This window comes from Amblyraja radiata, chromosome 15 (assembly GCF_010909765.2).
Source record: "Amblyraja radiata isolate CabotCenter1 chromosome 15, sAmbRad1.1.pri, whole genome shotgun sequence".
In the NCBI taxonomy this organism is placed as follows: Eukaryota; Metazoa; Chordata; class Chondrichthyes; order Rajiformes; family Rajidae; genus Amblyraja; species Amblyraja radiata.
Genome location: NC_045970.1, coordinates 50,098,725 through 50,115,101, shown reverse-complemented (window position 1 = coordinate 50,115,101; position 16,377 = coordinate 50,098,725). Strand labels below are relative to the sequence as shown.

At 48.3% G+C, this 16,377-nt stretch overlaps 1 protein-coding gene across 1 annotated transcript; it reads left to right on the top strand.

Moving 5' to 3' along the window:
• The first annotated feature begins 4,075 nt into the window (after positions 1-4,075).
• Positions 4,076-8,193, top strand: LOC116981432 (interferon-induced protein with tetratricopeptide repeats 5-like). Its single transcript, XM_033034486.1, has 3 exons — positions 4,076-4,239; positions 5,713-7,187; positions 7,396-8,193. The coding sequence occupies exons 1-2, from the start codon at positions 4,076-4,078 to the stop codon at positions 7,145-7,147; spliced, it is 1,599 nt and encodes a 532-aa protein (XP_032890377.1). The 3' UTR covers positions 7,148-7,187; positions 7,396-8,193.
• The last annotated feature ends 8,184 nt before the right edge of the window (positions 8,194-16,377 follow it).

Sequence of the window (16,377 nt, the reverse complement as noted above, 5' to 3'; positions counted from 1 at the left end):
AGCAAATTTGCCAGATGACACAAAGTTGGGTGGGCCTGTGTGATCTGTGAGGAGGATGCTATGAGAATGCACCCAAGGGTGTGACTTGGACAGAGTCTGAGGAATTTCTCTGCCTCAGAGGGCGGTGGAGGCAGGTTCTCTGGATGCTTCAAGAGAGAGCTTAGATAGGGCTCTTAAAAAAAGCGCAGTCAGGGGATATGGGGAGAAGGCAGGAACGGGGTACAGGTTGGGGATGATCAGCCATGATCACATTCGAAGGGCCGAATGGCCTACTCCCGCACCTATTGTCTATTGTCTATTGTCTATAACCCCCCCTCGCACCAATCAGCGTTCAGGGAAGGCCTCACATGTCCCCGTGAACGCAACGCACGCCCGAAAGAGGGGCAGGTGGTCGACAGGCAGAACCCTCGACTGTCCATTGCTGGGACCTGTGAGTGGCAGCATCTTGGTCGGCGGCCATCTTCGGCAGGCCCAGCGGCAAACCAACAGGGAGGTCCCCCTTTCACCCACCACTGAACAACCGACCAAACCTCCCTATTCTGTTCCGGGCAACCTAAGATCAGGAGCGTGGGGCTGAAATGCAGCTAAAACTTGAGGAGCTTTTTTTGCCTTGTGCTATTCCGTCAGCACAGGCACAGGAATCGCTATCAAAATATGGAGGGGACCGGGGGACACAATTTTTTGGCGGCCACGTGCGCATGTGCACACTCACACACACGCGCGAGGCTCAATCAAGTGCTAAATGCAGCTCAATTCTGCCTGTCTCGCCGGATTAACCTGCAGCCCTGCCTGGACTGACAGGACACCAGCGCTGCTTCTCCGTGCTGGCTGTAAACCTGGCCGATATTTCCCGCAAGTCCAGGCAGGGCTGTAGGTTAACCTGGTGGGACAGGCAGAGTTGCGCTGGGTTTAGCGCTGCTTCTCTGCGCTGGCTGTGAGCCTGGGGCCACCACGCCCATCTGACTCCCAACGTCTCTGGCCACCCCCGGGCTTGGGGGGGCATTCAGGTGGGGACGGGCAGCACAGGTGAGCCGGGATCGATCCTGGCTGCGGATGAGGCACAGGTCGGTGCCAAGAGTGTTTTGGCACGTCTCCCTCCTCCAATCACCGCACCCTATCCTCAGTCCCATCCCCATTGCCTGCTGACCGACGCCTCTCTCGTCCAATCGGCGCCCTCGATCAGCAGTCCCACCCCCACTGTCTCGCGGAAAGCAGAGATTTCTCCGGATTTTAAAATCCGGATTACAAAAGATGGGGGGGATCGTCCCCCGTCTCCCAAAATAGGGGGGGGGGGGACATGTCCCCCCTGGCCCCCCGGGATTTCTGCCCCCGAGTCAGCAGAATGACTATACATGATTACAATCAAGCTGTCCACAGTACACAGATCCAGGATAAAGGGAGTAACGTTTAGTCCAAGGTAAAGTCCGATAAAAGATAGGGATGTACTGTACAAAAGGGACAGATTGCATCTTAACAGGTGTGGGACCAGCATTCTGGCAGGCAGGTTTGCCACTGCTACACGAGTGGTTTTAAACTGAATAAGGGGGGTAGGGTGTCGAATAGGATAGTTCAGGATGGAGTTAAAGGGAAAGGGTTTCTTAAATGTGTGAGCGTAGAGACAGAGAGGTGTAAAATGAGGGTAGAAGCAATAGATAGCAAGGTGAAAATAAAAAGTGGCAGGCAGACAAATCCAGAGAAAAAATCAAAAAGGGCCACTTTTCAACATAATTGTATAAGGGGTAAGAGTGTTGTAAAAACAAGCCTGAAGGCTTTGTGTCTCAATGCAAGGAGCATCGTAATAAGGTGTGGATGAGTTGAATGTGCAGATAGCTATAATGACTATGATATAGTTGGGGTCATGGAGACATGGCTCCAGGGTGACCAAGGCTGGGAGCTGAACATCCAGGGATATTCAATATTCAGGAGGGATAGACAGAAAGGGAAAGGAGGTGGGGTAGCGTTGCTGGTTAGAGAGCAGATTAACGCAATAGAAAGGAAGGACATTAGCTTAGAGGATGTGGAATCGATATGGGTAGAGCTGCGAAACACTAAGGGTCAGAAAACGCTAGTGGGAGTTGTGTACAGGCCACCTAACAGTAGTAGTGGAGTTGGGGATGGCATCAAACAGGAAATTAGAAATGCGTGCAACAAAGGTAAAACAGTTATAATGGGTGACTTCAATCTACATATAGATTGGGTGAATCAAATTGGCAGGGTGCTGAGGAAGAGGATTTCTTGGAATGTATGCGGGATAGTTTTCTAAACCAACATGTAGAGGAACCAACGAGAGAGCAGGCTATTCTAGACTGGGTATTGAGTAATGAGGAAGGGTTAGTTAGCAGTCTTGTTGTGCGTGGCCCCTTGGGCAAGAGGACCATAATATGGTTGAGTTCTTCATTAGGATGGAGAGTGACATGTTAATTCAGAAACAAGGGTTCTGAACTTAAAGAAAGGTAACTTTGAGGGTATGAGACGTGAATTGGCCAAGATAGACTGGCAATTGATTCTTAAAGGGTTGACGGTGGATATGCAATGGAAAGCATTTAAAGACTGCATGGATGAACTACAACAATTGTTCATCCCAGTTTGGCAAAATATAAATCAGGGAAAGTAGTGCATCCGTGGATAACAAGGGAAATCAGGGATAGTATCAAAACAAAAGATGAAGCGTACAAATTAGCCAGAAAAAGCAGCCTACCAGAGGACTGGGAGAAATTCAGAGTCCAGCAGAGGAGGACAAATGGCTTAATTAGGAAAGGGAAAATAGATTATGAAAGAAAACTGGCAGGGAACATAAAAACTGACTGCAAAAGCTTTTATAGATATGTGAAGAGAAAAAGATTAGTTAAAACAAATGTAGGTCCCTTGCAGTCAGAAACAGGTGAATTGATCATGGGGAACAAGGACATGGCAGACCAATTGAATAACTACTTTGGTTCTGTCTTCACTAAGGAAGACATAAATAATCTGCCGGAAATAGCAGGGGACCGGGGGTCAAATGAGATGGAGGAACTGAATGAAATCCAGGTGGTGTTAGGTAAATTGAATGGATTAAAGGCCGATAAATCCCCGGGGCCAGATAGGCTGCATCCCAGAGTACTTACGGAAGTAGCCCCAGAAATAGTGGATGCATTATTGATAATTTTTCAAAACTCTTTAGATTCTGGAGTAGTTCCTGAGGATTGGAGGGTAGCTAATGTAACCCCACTTTTTTAAAAAGGGAGGGAGCGAGAAAACGGGGAATTACAGACCAGTTAGTCTAACGTCGGTAGTGGGGAAACTGCTAGAATCAGTTATTAAAGATGGGATAGCAGCACATTTGGAAAGTGGTGATATCATTGGACAGTCAGCATGGATTTATGAAAGGTAAATCATGTCTGACGAATCTTATAGAATGTTTCGAGGATGTAACTAGTAGAGTGGATAAGGGAGAACCAGTGGATGTGTTATATCTGGACTTTCAGAAGGCTTTCGACAAGGTCCCACATAAGAGATTAGTATACAAACTTAAAGCACACGGTATTGGGGGTTCAGTATAGATGTGGATAGAGAACTGGCTGGCAGACAGGAAGCAAAGAGTAGGAGTAAACGGGTCCTTTTCACAATGGCAGGCAGTGACTAGTGGGGTACCGCAAGGCTCAGTGCTGCGACCCCAGCTATTTAGATTAGATTAGATTAGATTAGATTCGGTTTATTGTCATTCAGACCTTTCGGTCTGAACGAAATTTTGTTTCCCTGCAGTCATACATATAATTTAAAAAATGGCAAAAACACACAATCAACACAAATTTAACATCCACCACAGTGAGTTCACCAAACACCTCCTCACTGTGGTGGAAGGCAAAAATCTTAAAGTCTCTGTCTCTTCCCTCTTTGTTCTCCCTCTGCGCCGAGGCGACGGTTCAAACTCCGCTGCTGTTGCTGCCTCCGCCACAACTCCAGGGCCGAGTCGGGTCCCCGCCGCCGCCGCTGCCCGCTGCCCGCCGCCACAGCTTCGGTGCCGAGTCAGGTCTCCAGCTGCCTGCCGCTGCCGCCGCCACAGCTCCAGGGCCGAGCACGGGTCCCCGCCGCGCCGATGCGCCGCCACAGTTGGTGCGAGCCGGGTCTCCGCTGCTTCCGCCGCCCCGCTCACAAACTCCAGGGCCGGCCGGGGCTACGCCGCGCCCCGCCGCCGCACAGCCCCGGTTGCCGAGCCGGGTCTCCTCCGCCCGCCCTGCCGCTTCCGCCGCCACAAATTCGGTGCGATGTAAGTCTCCGCCGCCGCCGCTTGCGCCGCCACAGCTAACAGGGCCGAGCCGGGTCCACGCTGCCGACGCTGCCGCCGCCACAGCTTCGGTGCCAGAGGTCAGGGTCTCGCTGCCGCTGAGAACAGCTTCGGTGCCGCCAGCTCCGCCATTAGGCCTCAGCGCAGCCGGAGACGGGGAATACGACCGAAGAAAAAGTCGCATCCCCCCGAAGGAGAACCTATATTTACGATATATATTAATGATTTGGACGAGGGAATTGAATGCAACATCTCCAAGTTTGCGGATGACACGAAGCTGGGGGGCAGTGTTAGCTGTGTGGAGGATGCTAGGAGGCTGCAAGGTGACTTGGATAGGCTGGGTGAGTGGGCAAATGCATGGCAGATGCAGTATAATGTGGATAAATGTGAGGTTATCCACTTTGGTGGCAAAAACAGGAAAATAGACTATAATCTGAATGGTGGCCGATTAGGAAAGGGGGAGATGGAACGAGACCTGGGTGTCATGGTACACCAGTCATTAAAAGTAGGCATGCAGGTGCAGCAGGCAGTGAAGAAAGCGAATGGTATGTTAGCATTCCAAGCAAAAGGATTTGAGTATAGGAGCAGGGAGGTTCTACTGCAGTTGTACGGGGTCTTGGGGAGACCACACCTGGAGTATTGCGTACAGTTTTGGTCTCCTAATCTGAGGAAAGACATTCTTGCCATAGAGGGAATACAGAGAAGGTTCACCAGACTGATTCCTGGAATGTCAGGACTTTCATATGAAGAAAGACTGGATAGACTCGGTTTCTACTCACTAGAATTTAGAAGATTGAGGGGGGATCTTATAGAAACTTACAAAATTCTTAAGGGGTTGGACAGGCTAGATGCAGGAAGATTGTTCCCGATGTTGGGGAAGTCCAGAACTAGGGGTCACAGTTTAATGATAAGGGGGAAATCTTTTAGGACCGAGATGAGAAAAACATCACAAAAAGTGGTGAATCTCTGGAATTTTCTGCCACAGAAGGTAGTTGAGGCCAGTTCATTGGTTATATTTAAGAGGGAGTTAGATGTGGCCCTTGTGGCTAAACGGATCAGGGGGTATCGAGGGAAGGCAGGTACAGGATACTGAGTTGGATGATCAGCCATGATCTTATTGAATGGGGGTGCAGGCTCGAAGGGCCGAATGGCCTACTCCTGCACCTATTTTCTATGTTTCTATGTTTCTATAGACCAATGAGGTAGCTGGGAGGTCAGGACCGCTCTATAGTTGGTGATAGGATGGTTCAGTTGCCTGATAACAGCTTGGAAGAAACTGTCCCTGAATCTGGAGGTGTGCGTTTTCACACTTCTGTGCCTCTTGCCTGTTGAGTGAGGGTAGGAAAGGGAATGACCAGGGTGCGACTCATCCTTGATTATGCCTGACCCACTGAGCTACTCCAGCTTTTTGTGTGTTGTCCCATTGATCACCTTGTGCTCTCTTGCAGCGACTCACTGAGGGAGTCCTTGTTGGTGAAGCTCGGCCAGCTTCAGTGCCACTTCACGTGGGGCCCACAGATGGACGACAGTGACCTGGACGACGTGAAGCAGAGGTTGCAGGATTCGATTATCATCGGCGGGAAGCACCAAGGCGTGCCGCACAACCACTTGGCTTACATCAACTACCTGCAGGGCAACTGCGAAGAAGCTCTCCGTGACTTAGAGGAGGCGGAGAGACGTCTGAGGGAGATCCACGGGGATGGATTTGAGAGGAGGAGCATCGTCACCCATTGCAACCGGGCCTGGTTGCATTACCACCTGGGGCAACTCAACGAGGCCCAGTCCTACCTCGACACGCTGGAGGTGATCTGTGGCCCCCTCACACAGGGCCCGCACGTCATGGCAATGGTGCCCCAGGTGTGGGGGGAGAAGGGGTGGTCTTTGCTGAGCTCCCACTCTCAGTGCTACGAGGAGGCGAAGGAATGTTTCACCAGGGCTCTGGAGGAAGATCCCGACAACACGGAGTGGAACATGAGCTACGCCACCGCTCTGTACCGTCTGGAATTGTTTTCCGGGATCCTGAAAAACCCCGAAGTGAGTCAGTCGGTGAGACAGCTGAGACGGGTGCTGGAGCTCGATCCGGGTGAATCTGTGGCCAGGGTGATGCTGGCCCTCAGGCTCCAAGAGTTCCAGCAAAAGGCAGAAGCGAATGAATTGGTTGATGAAGCGTTGCGGACAAGCCCAGATTCTCCATTTATGCTCCACTATGCAGCAAAGTTTTACAGAATACAGCACGATGCTGATAAAGCGATAGAGCTGTTGAAGAAAGCCTTAGAATTCACTCCGCGCTCTTCCTTCTTGCACCATCAAATAGGTATCTGTTACAGGGAAAAGCTAATGGCTCTGCGTAAAAATCAAGGCATTGGAGGCCCTGGCGTGGAGGCTGAGTTGATCGGCCATTGCAAGCACCATTTTGGAACGGCATTTGAACTGAAGCCATCGTTTATTCTTGCACAGCTGGATTTTGCTGGGATCTGCTTAATGAATGGTGAATCAGACAGGGCGGTGAAGATATACAACGACCTCCGGAGTTTAGAGGATGTTACTCCAGATAATAAGCAGGCAATAGAGTTACAGCTTGGATTATATGAACTGTATCACACCAATTCTGAATCAAACGCCATCCACCATTTTATGGAAGGCCTTAAAATCCAGCGCGGCACGAAACAATGGAAAATTTGTTACACTAAGTTGGAGCAGATTGCAAGAAGGCAAATTAACAGGAACCCGGACAACAGCAGAGCCTGGGGTATCCTGGGGTTTCTTCACCGAGAAGCCGGGGAGAATTCTGAAGCTGTTGAATGCTATGAAAAGGCCTTGCGGTGGGATCGTGGCAACGAAGAATATCTCAGCGCTCTTCGTGAATTGCGCCCTTCTACTTAGGCTGGAGATACCAGGACCAGGAGGTAAGGGCGAGAAAGGTCCTTCCTCAACCATTCCTCACTAGAACATAGAACGTAACACAGTACAGCGCAGGAACAGGCCCTTCAGCCCACGGTGTCTGTGCAGAACACGATGCCAAGACCAAATCCTATTCCCTGTATATCCATCGGCCCATCTAAAAGTCTGTCAAATGCCACAATCGTGCCTCAACCACCACTCACGGTAGCAAGTTCCGGGCGCACACAGCCCTCTGTGTAAAAAAAACATGCCCCGCACATCTCCTGTAGCTAATACCCTCTAGTCCAGGAACCTCCTCTGCACCTTTTCCAAAGCCTCCACATCCTTACAGCAATGGGGCGCCCTTAACTACATGTGATACTCCAAATGATCTCCAAATTACCAAAGTCCAATAAAGCTGCATCGTGACTCTATGACATACTCAATACATGGACCTATGAAGGCAAGCATAGTATACGGTGACGGACACAAAAAACTGGAGTAATTCAGCGGGTCAGGCAGCATCTCTAGAGAAAAGGAATAGGTGACATTTCAGGTCCAAGACCCTTCTTCAGACCCCAAACGTCACCTATTCCTTCTCTCCAGAGATGCTGCCTGATCCGCTGAGTCACCCCAGCTTTTTGTGTCTATCCTCGGTGTAAACCAGCATCTGCACTTTCCTTCCTCATCTTACCGTACGCCTTCTTCACCACTCGATCTACTTGTGCGGCCACTTTCAGGGCGTTGTGGAGTTGGATGCCATGGTTATTACAGAGTCTGACCAAGCTTGTGTGCGGTGCCTTAATGGAGACACTTGAATTGACATTTTGTTGATGATCTTCTGCAGGTTTGGTGCCCGTTTCTCTGACTGATCTACAGTGATCCCATCTCTCAGCAAACCTTCACATTCAACCAGAGGTGGATCAGAGCTGCGTTGTGGAAGATGTGACGCCATTTCACGTGCGTCCGATGCGATGGTCAGAATAGAGGCACCAGCAGTGATTTCCCAGCCCGTTACTCAATGGTCACAAGTTCACCTGGACGTTAATTGTTTGTCCACTAAATTCTGGGGCAAAAGGATAAGGATTAAGTTTATTGTTGTCACGTGTACTAAGATACACTGAAAAGCTTTGTTTTGCTTGCTATCCAAACAGACCAGAGAATACTGTACATAAGTACAGCCGTTAAACTCAAGTACAATAGATAGAGCAAAGGGGAGATTAGTTCAGTTTAGTTTATTGTCACGTGTACCGAGGTGCATTGAAAAGCTTTTGTTGCGTGCTAACCAGTCAGCGGAAAGACAATACATGATTACAATCGAGGCGTCCACAGTGTAAGAAATGTTGCTGCAGGACTAGAGATTGTAATATGTGATTGTAGATCTGCTTCTGTGGTTAGCACGCAAATAATCGCCTGGGTTCGACACCATCTTTCTACACAAAGTGTAAAATACAGAGTGCAAAACTATAAAAGATGGGGTGAGAACTAATTGTTGTGTAAGAAGCACCATAGATGAGGTGCCATTTGATTTAGTTTGCAGGATACACTCCTGCATTTAAGAGTTCCAACATATGCAACATGTTATTTTAATTTTTGTTTAATGCTTTATGACCATTTGGGCACCTTTTTCTGGTCAATATTTTTAGTTTAGTTTAGCGATACAGAGCAGAAACAGGTCCTTCGGCCGACCGAGTCTTTAGGGTGTGGGAGGAGACCAGTGCACCCGGAGAAAACCCACGCTGTTGCGGGGAGAACATGCCCCTGTCCCACTTAGGAAACCTGAACATAAACCTCTGGAGACTTTGCACCCCACCCAAGGTTTCCGTGCGGTTCCCGGAGGTTTTTGTCAGTCTCCCGATCTGCTCCCACTACCTGCAACCTCCGGCAACCACCAGCAACCTGCGGGAACCGCACGGAAACATTGGGTGGGGCGCAAAGTCTCCAGAGGTTTCCGTTCAGGTTTCCTAAGTGGGACAGGGGCATAACTCCTTCCAGACAGCACCAGTAATCGGGATCTAACCCGGGTCTCTGGCACTGTAAGTCAGTAACTCTACCGCTGCGCCACCATTTCTGATCAATATTGTACAACATGCTGTAATATCAGAGCTAAAGCATTAAAATAATAAATAAAGCAGTAATAAAATGCAACAACTTTGGTGCATCATTCAGCATCAATGCTGGAGGCTAAGTCGTATTCTTGGACCACTCTACGGTGGAAAGTGTCAGCTCAAAAACTTTCAAGTCTAAAGTCTAAAACCTGCACTCCAGCCTTTAACGCTGATAATAATGTTTACCCTACTTCAGTGGTATTTTCACGTGTTGCAGTGATATTAGATTTTTGCATACATGAGGTGCAGTGAGATTCTAATTTTGCATACAGCCCAGCAAAGTATTACTATATTTAAGTACAAAGTGTACAGAAATAGTCCACTGAGACCATACACCAGAGTTCGCCAGGTTTTGGCTCCATTTTCAAAGTCCTAGTAGCTTTCTGTGCAGTGGAGAGTGGGAGGGAGACACAGGGAGATTAGTGGGAGTCTGAGGCACAGGAGAGGGGGAAGGGGGGAAGAAAGTGGTGGAGGTTGCGTGGGGGTGGGGGAGGATTCATAGAGTTACCTAAAGTTGGACAAGTCATTGTTTGTACCATTACTTTTGTAAGTTACCCAAGTGGAATATGAGGTGCTCTTCCTCCAGTTTGCTTGTGCTCTCACTGTGGCAATGGGGGAGGCCCAGGGCAGAAAGGTCAGTGTGGGAATGTGGAGGGGAGTTAAATCAATTAGTAACCAGAGATCCAGTAGGCCTTGGCAGACCAAGCGTACGTTTAGTTTAGTTCAGTTTAGAGATACAACACCGAAACAGGCCCTTCGGCCCACCGAGCCCACGCGGACAAGCGATCCCAGCGCACTAACACTATCCTGCACACATATTAGGGACAATTTACATTTTTACTGAAGCCAATTAACCTACAACCTGTACGTCTTTGGAGTGTGGGAGGAAACTGGAGCAACCGGAGAAAACCCACACAGGTCACGGGGAGAACGTACAAACTCCGTACAGAGAGCACCCGTGGTCAGGATCGAACCCGGGTCTCTGGCGCTGTGAGGCAGCAACTCTACCGCTGCGCCACCGTGCCGCTTCAGCAAAAAACATAGATCAGACTTGATGGAATGGCGGAGACTTGATGGGCCGAATGGACTAATTCTGCTCCTAGAACTTATGTAGATGGTCACCGAGTCTACGCTTGGTCTCGCCGATGCACAGGAGCCCACAGTGGGAACTCCAGATGCAATAGGTTTCCCACACGACAGACATACAGGTTTGTAGGTTAATTGGCTTTGGTAAAATTGTAAATTGACCCTAGTGTGTGTTGGATAGTGCTGGTGTACGGGGATGCTGGTCGTCACGGACTCGGTGGGCCGAAGAGCCTGTTTCTGCACTGTATCTCCAAAGTCATGGGCAACAGCGGTCCAGTGAGCAGCTTGAGGAAGGAGAGGCTAGAGAAGAGTATTTAGGTTAAAAAAGGAGGCATGAAATTTCCTTGGAAGGAAAAATTAGTTAGAAGCCAATGATGTTCCATGAGATTACTAGGAGCATGAGGGTGACCAGGGGAGTCATCTCTGGTTGGAAGCAGGGGGTGAGGATGGGGCCTTAGGTCTAGAGACACAGCCTGGAAACAGGCCCTTCGGCCCATCGATACCATGGAGACCACCGATCGTTCGATGTCATCCCACTTTCACATTATCTACACATTTGGGGAATTTACAGAAGCCAATTTAACCTACAAACCTGCTCGTTGTTGGAATGTGAGATGAACCCGGAGGAAAGCCATGCGGTCACAGGGAGAACATGCAAACTCCACACGGACAGCCCCCAGAGTCAGGGTTGAACCCAGGCCTCTGGTGCTGTAAGGCAGCAGCTCCACCCGCTGTGCCACCGTGCCGCCCGAGAGAGGAATCTGCACCCTAAGTATTTCCCTTTTCCACCTCCTCATCTCCTCCCACCTTCGAAACGCTCCTTCGTTTAGCAGTATTGCTAAATTGAGGGAGTGCAGCGTAGGTTCACCAGGTTAATTCCCAAGATGGCGGGACGGACATCTGATGAAAGAACAGGTCGACTGGGCTTAAATTCACTGGAATTTAGAAGGATGAGAGGGTATCTTATAGAAACATATAAGATTCTTAAGAGATTGGACAGGCTAGATGGAGGAAAAATGTTTGATCGATGTTCAGGGAGTCTAGAACCAGAGGTCACAGTTTAAGAATAATAGACCTTCAGCCCAGAGACGTTAGGTTAGATGAACTAGGTACCAATGTCTGACTATGGGAGTGTGTAGGGGGTCACCTGAAATGAACGGAAATGGGAGTCTGCCGGGCACCACCCGCTGCGTGTAGACCTGGGGGACCCCCCAAGGGGCCAGAAAATAGGTGTTAAATAGATGTGAGGTACCACTGAAATCCACTACCATGGTGTGCTTACTGCCACGCCTATACTAACAACACAAACAGCAGAAATTTATCCCGCTGCAAAAGGCCCGCCAGACCCCCCACAAAGGGCTTTAAAAAATGGGGCTAGCAGATAGTCGAGCAAGGTACCACTCACAATTAATGCCAAATGAACAAGTTGAGTTCATAGAGTACAAAATGGGTTACGCCAGACAAATAGTCCGCTGCACTACAGGTACCAGACACCCCAAAAATAGACACCCTAGACCCTGCTGTCCAACTAGGCTAGCCTAGATATTATGGGTACCAGTTAAAACCAAGTTTAAATGATCTATCACACCTTGGGGGATATAAAATGACATATGACAGAACAATTATCCGTTGCCTTGGGTCTACCAGACCCCTTAAATGGACCCTTGGGCCCATCCAGTCTAGCCTAGATATTAAAGGTACCGGCTAAAATCAGGTTTAGAAGATCAATCACAGCCTAGGAAATACAAAATCACCCATGCCAGAATAATAATCCATTGCCTTGGTTTTACCAGACTCCCCAAATAGTCCCTTAATTGCCCAAATGGGGGGGGGGTCTATAAGATACCCCCTCATCCTTCTAAACTCCAGCGATAACAAGCCTAGTCTTTTCAATCTTTCCTCATATGACAGTCCCGCCATCCCAGGGATCAATCTCGTGAACCTACGCTGCACTGCCTCAATCACAAGGATGTCGTTCCTCAAATTAGGAGACCAAAACTGTACACAATCCTCCAGATGTGGTCTCACATGAGCCCTCTACAACTGCAGAAGAACCTCTTTACTCCTATACTGAAATCCTCTTGTTATGAAGGCCAACATTCCATTAGCTTTCTACATTGCCTGCTGTACCTGCAAGCCAACTTTCAGTGACCGGTGTACAAGGACGCCCAGGTCTCGCTGCACCTCCCCCTTACCTAACCTAACCCCATTGAGATAATAATTGGTAACGGCCCTGCTGTTCCTTTGGATCGATCAGCGACGTGGAGAGGGGGGATGTGTTACATGGGCAACGCCATATGACATCGCCCAGGCTTGCATCCGACCACACATCACGTGAATCACCCATGGTCAGTCATGACCAAGGGGAGCCTACTGCTATCTTCTTGATCTGTGATATAAGGTAAGTTAATATTGCAAATGTTCCAAAAGTCATACTTACAATTTTAAACACGAGACTGAATGTAATGAATCTAAAGTACAGAACAAGTAGCTTCAAATTATTTGCTGACCATGCCGCAGATGAAACATCCTAGAATGGCACAAATTGAGCCTGACAATAAACAACATTATTGAGTTTAATATTTTAAGCATACACTCACTGCATCACGACTGATATTGCAATTATGTCCATACTATAGGATGTCTGATACGGCTTTCCGTAGTTTTTCTTAAAGACGGGAGATGACTCTGCAAAGCTTATCAAATTAATGTCCATCCCTATTTAAGATAAATCACCATCAAATAACATAATATTTCACCTTAAATTGTACTTAGACCTGTTGTATTATTGATAGTTTATGTTGTATTATTGATAGTTTATTCAATTTTTCTAATTTCTTTCTTTCTTTCTTTTTTTCTATCTATAAATATAAATAAATAATTAGAGGCAATGTTAATAGGTAACTGATAAAGGAGGATCCTCAGCTACTTTGGTAACTGGGTACCTGGAAACCTGGATACTTAATATGTAACCGCTAAACAAAGTCTGTACCGGTTTGGATTATGTTATGCAAATGCCTCTAATAAAAATGTATTAAAAAAAAATTGTGCTTAGACCTAAATAGCAATGTTTATTGCACAAATACCACAGGGTTTTTATATGCACTTGCTGATACTTGATCCTAACCACGTGTCAGTCATTGTACCTCTCTCAGGTCATGTGCTCTGGGCTTGGCATTGCCCCATGGCATTGGTTTTAATGTAAATTATCAACTGGACACTATAACTGAATCATGCATGATATCCCTGCATTATAACAGCAAACTATAATTTTGTAGCAAAGCAAAACAACTTACCTCAAACAGACGTAAACAGTGATTCTTTACTGCAAAAACTTCCTTCCATGTTTGGCTGCAGCTAAGGAGAGTTTGTCAACGCATTCAGCCAAATGGCCAAATATATAGAAAGCCAAACAGGACACTCTAACAGTTTATACTGACTATTAGCCTCTTGTCCCTCTTTTCTCATTGAAATGGGTTGTTGTAGAAATGGTCGATAAAGTGGTTAATTTTTTGACATGAGTCACTTTGTGTTCACTAGCCGAAGGTTGTGGTTGATCAGATAAACCTGGTTGAGCTCATATTTTTAATACCTAGACTAGACTAGACTAGCCTATTTGAGCCCAAGGACTTATTAGGGAGGAGTCTGGTAAGGCCAAGGCAATGGGTTATTATTCTGACATGGGTCATTTTGTATTTCCGAGGCTGTGATTGATCATATCAACCTGATTTTAGCCGGTACCTTTAATATCTAGGCTAACCTAGATTGGCCCAAAGGCCCATTTAGGGAGTGTGATAGGCCCAATGCAGCAGATAATTGTTCTGTCATAGGTCCATTTATATTCCCCAAGGTGTGGTAGATCATTTAAACTTTGTTTTAACTGGTACCCACAATATCTAGGCTAGCCTAGTTGGACAGCAGGGTCTCGGGTGTCCATGTTTGGGGTGTCTGGTACCTGTAGTGCAGCGGACTATTTGTCTGGCGTAAACCATTTTGTACTCTATGAACTCAACTTGTTCATTCAGCATTATTTGTGAGTGGTACCTTGCTCGTCTATATGCTAGCCCATTTCTTAAGCCCTGTGTGGGGGGTCTGGCGGGCCTTTTGCAGCGGGAAAAATGTCTGCCATTAGTGTTGCTGATATAGGCGTGGCAGTGAGCACACCATGGTAGTGGATTTAAGTGGTTCCTCACTCATCTATTTAGCATCCATTTTTTGGCCCCCTGGGGGGTCCCCCAGGTCAACACTCAGCGGGTGGTACCCGGCAGACACCCATTTCCGTTCATTTCAGGTGACCCCCTACACACTCCCACGGTCAGACATTGGTACCTAGATCGTCTAACCTAATGTCTCTGGGCTGAAGGTCTATAAGGGGTAGGCCTTTTAGGACTGAGTTGAGGAAAAAACCTTTCACCCAGAGAGTTGTGAATCTGTGGAATTCTCTGCCACAGAAGGCAGTGGAGGCCAATTCACTGGATGTTTTCAAGAGAGAGTTTATCTCTTAGGGCTAACGGAATTAAGGAATATGGGGAGCAAGCAGTAATGATTTTAGATGATCAGCCGTGATCATATTGAATGGCGGTGCTGGCTCGAATGGCTGAATGACCTACTCCGGCAACGATTTTCTATGTTTCTAGTAAAGCTGCTCCTTTGGTCTTCGTTGATCAAGGGGAGGTGTGAGCAGGGAAGACCGTGAACTAAATTGGGAAGAGCTACAAGAAAATTGCAGCTTTGCAACAGGAGACGGAGTGCACGGAACAGAGGCGGCCCACAGCGGCACAGAGCGGTGGAGCAGCGGTGGAGGACTCCTACACCTTCCCTTGGCCAGGCCCACCCTGCAACGTCGCCAGGACAACGGGCCTTCATGACCAGCTGCACCTAAAGCAACTTGGACTTTGTAAACGGTGCCAAAACCACTTGTTTATGGTCTGGGTGGACTATTTCTATACACTTTGCACTTGAGTGAGCGGCCTTGTGAGGGAAGTGCCCTGTGAGAAAAGTGAGAGTCTTTGGCTCGAGAGTCTTCGGCGAAGAGGCTGAGGAGAGGAGACCACGCAATACGCTTGAGAGGTAGAGACGAAAGAAGGTGATGTCAGGCAAGCTGATTCAGTGCGATGCTTGCAGTATGTGGGAGGTCAAGGACACCGCTGGTGCCTCTGGCTGCTACAAATGCGAGAAGTGCATCCAGGTAGAGCTCCTGAAGGACCGTGTTGGGGAACTGGAGAAGGAAGTGGATGACCTCCGGTTCGTCCGAGAAACGGAGTCGTTCCTCGACAAGTCCAACAGTAAGATTGTTACACCTAAGGTACTGGAAGAGAGAAGGTGGGAGACAGTGAGAACAGGAGGGAAGCATGGAATGCCAACGTCCCCGGGTGTTGTACCTCTTGTGAACAGGTTCACCCACTTAGAAGCTGTCGGGACAGAAGACGTGTTTACACTGAGCGGCGGACTGGCTTGCGATGCGAATAGGGCTGTTGAGCCAAAACCAAAAAGGCCTAAGGCAGGCAACGCCATTGTAGTGGGAGACTCCATTGTGAGAGGTACGGACAGGGGTTTCTGCGGCAACAGACGGGATGCGAGGATGGTGTGCTGCCTTCCTGGTGCCAGGATCCAGGATGTCACGGACAGAGTGCAGAAAATACTCAAGGGCGAAGGTGAACATCCGGAAGTGGTAGTGCATGTCGGCACAAACGATGTGGGAAAGAAGGGGATGAATATTCTGCAGCGTGACTTTATAAAGCTCGGAAAAATGCTGAAAAGCAGGACCTCCAGGGTTGTTATCACCGGTTTGCTTCCAGTTCCTCGTGCTGGCGAGAGCAGGAACAGGGAGATACGGGACCTGAACGTGTGGCTGAGGAACTGGTGCACGGGGCAGGGATTTAGATTCTTAGATCACTGGGATCTGTTTTGGGGTAAGGGGGAACTGTACAAAAGGGACGGATTGCATCTTAACAGGTGTGGGACCAGCATTCTGGCAGGCAGGTTTGCCACTGCTACACGGGTGGTTTTAAACTGAATAAGGGGGGTGGGGTGTCGAAT

Excerpts from the sequence above, each read along its gene's own strand:
- LOC116981432 (XM_033034486.1), top strand. The coding sequence starts at position 4,076 with ATGCGCCGCCACAGTTGGTGCGAGCCGGGTCTCCGCTGCTTCCGCCGC. Across the intron at positions 4,240-5,712 it reads CTTCCGCCGCCACAAATTCG|CGACTCACTGAGGGAGTCCT; the intron begins GTGCGATGTAAG and ends GCTCTCTTGCAG.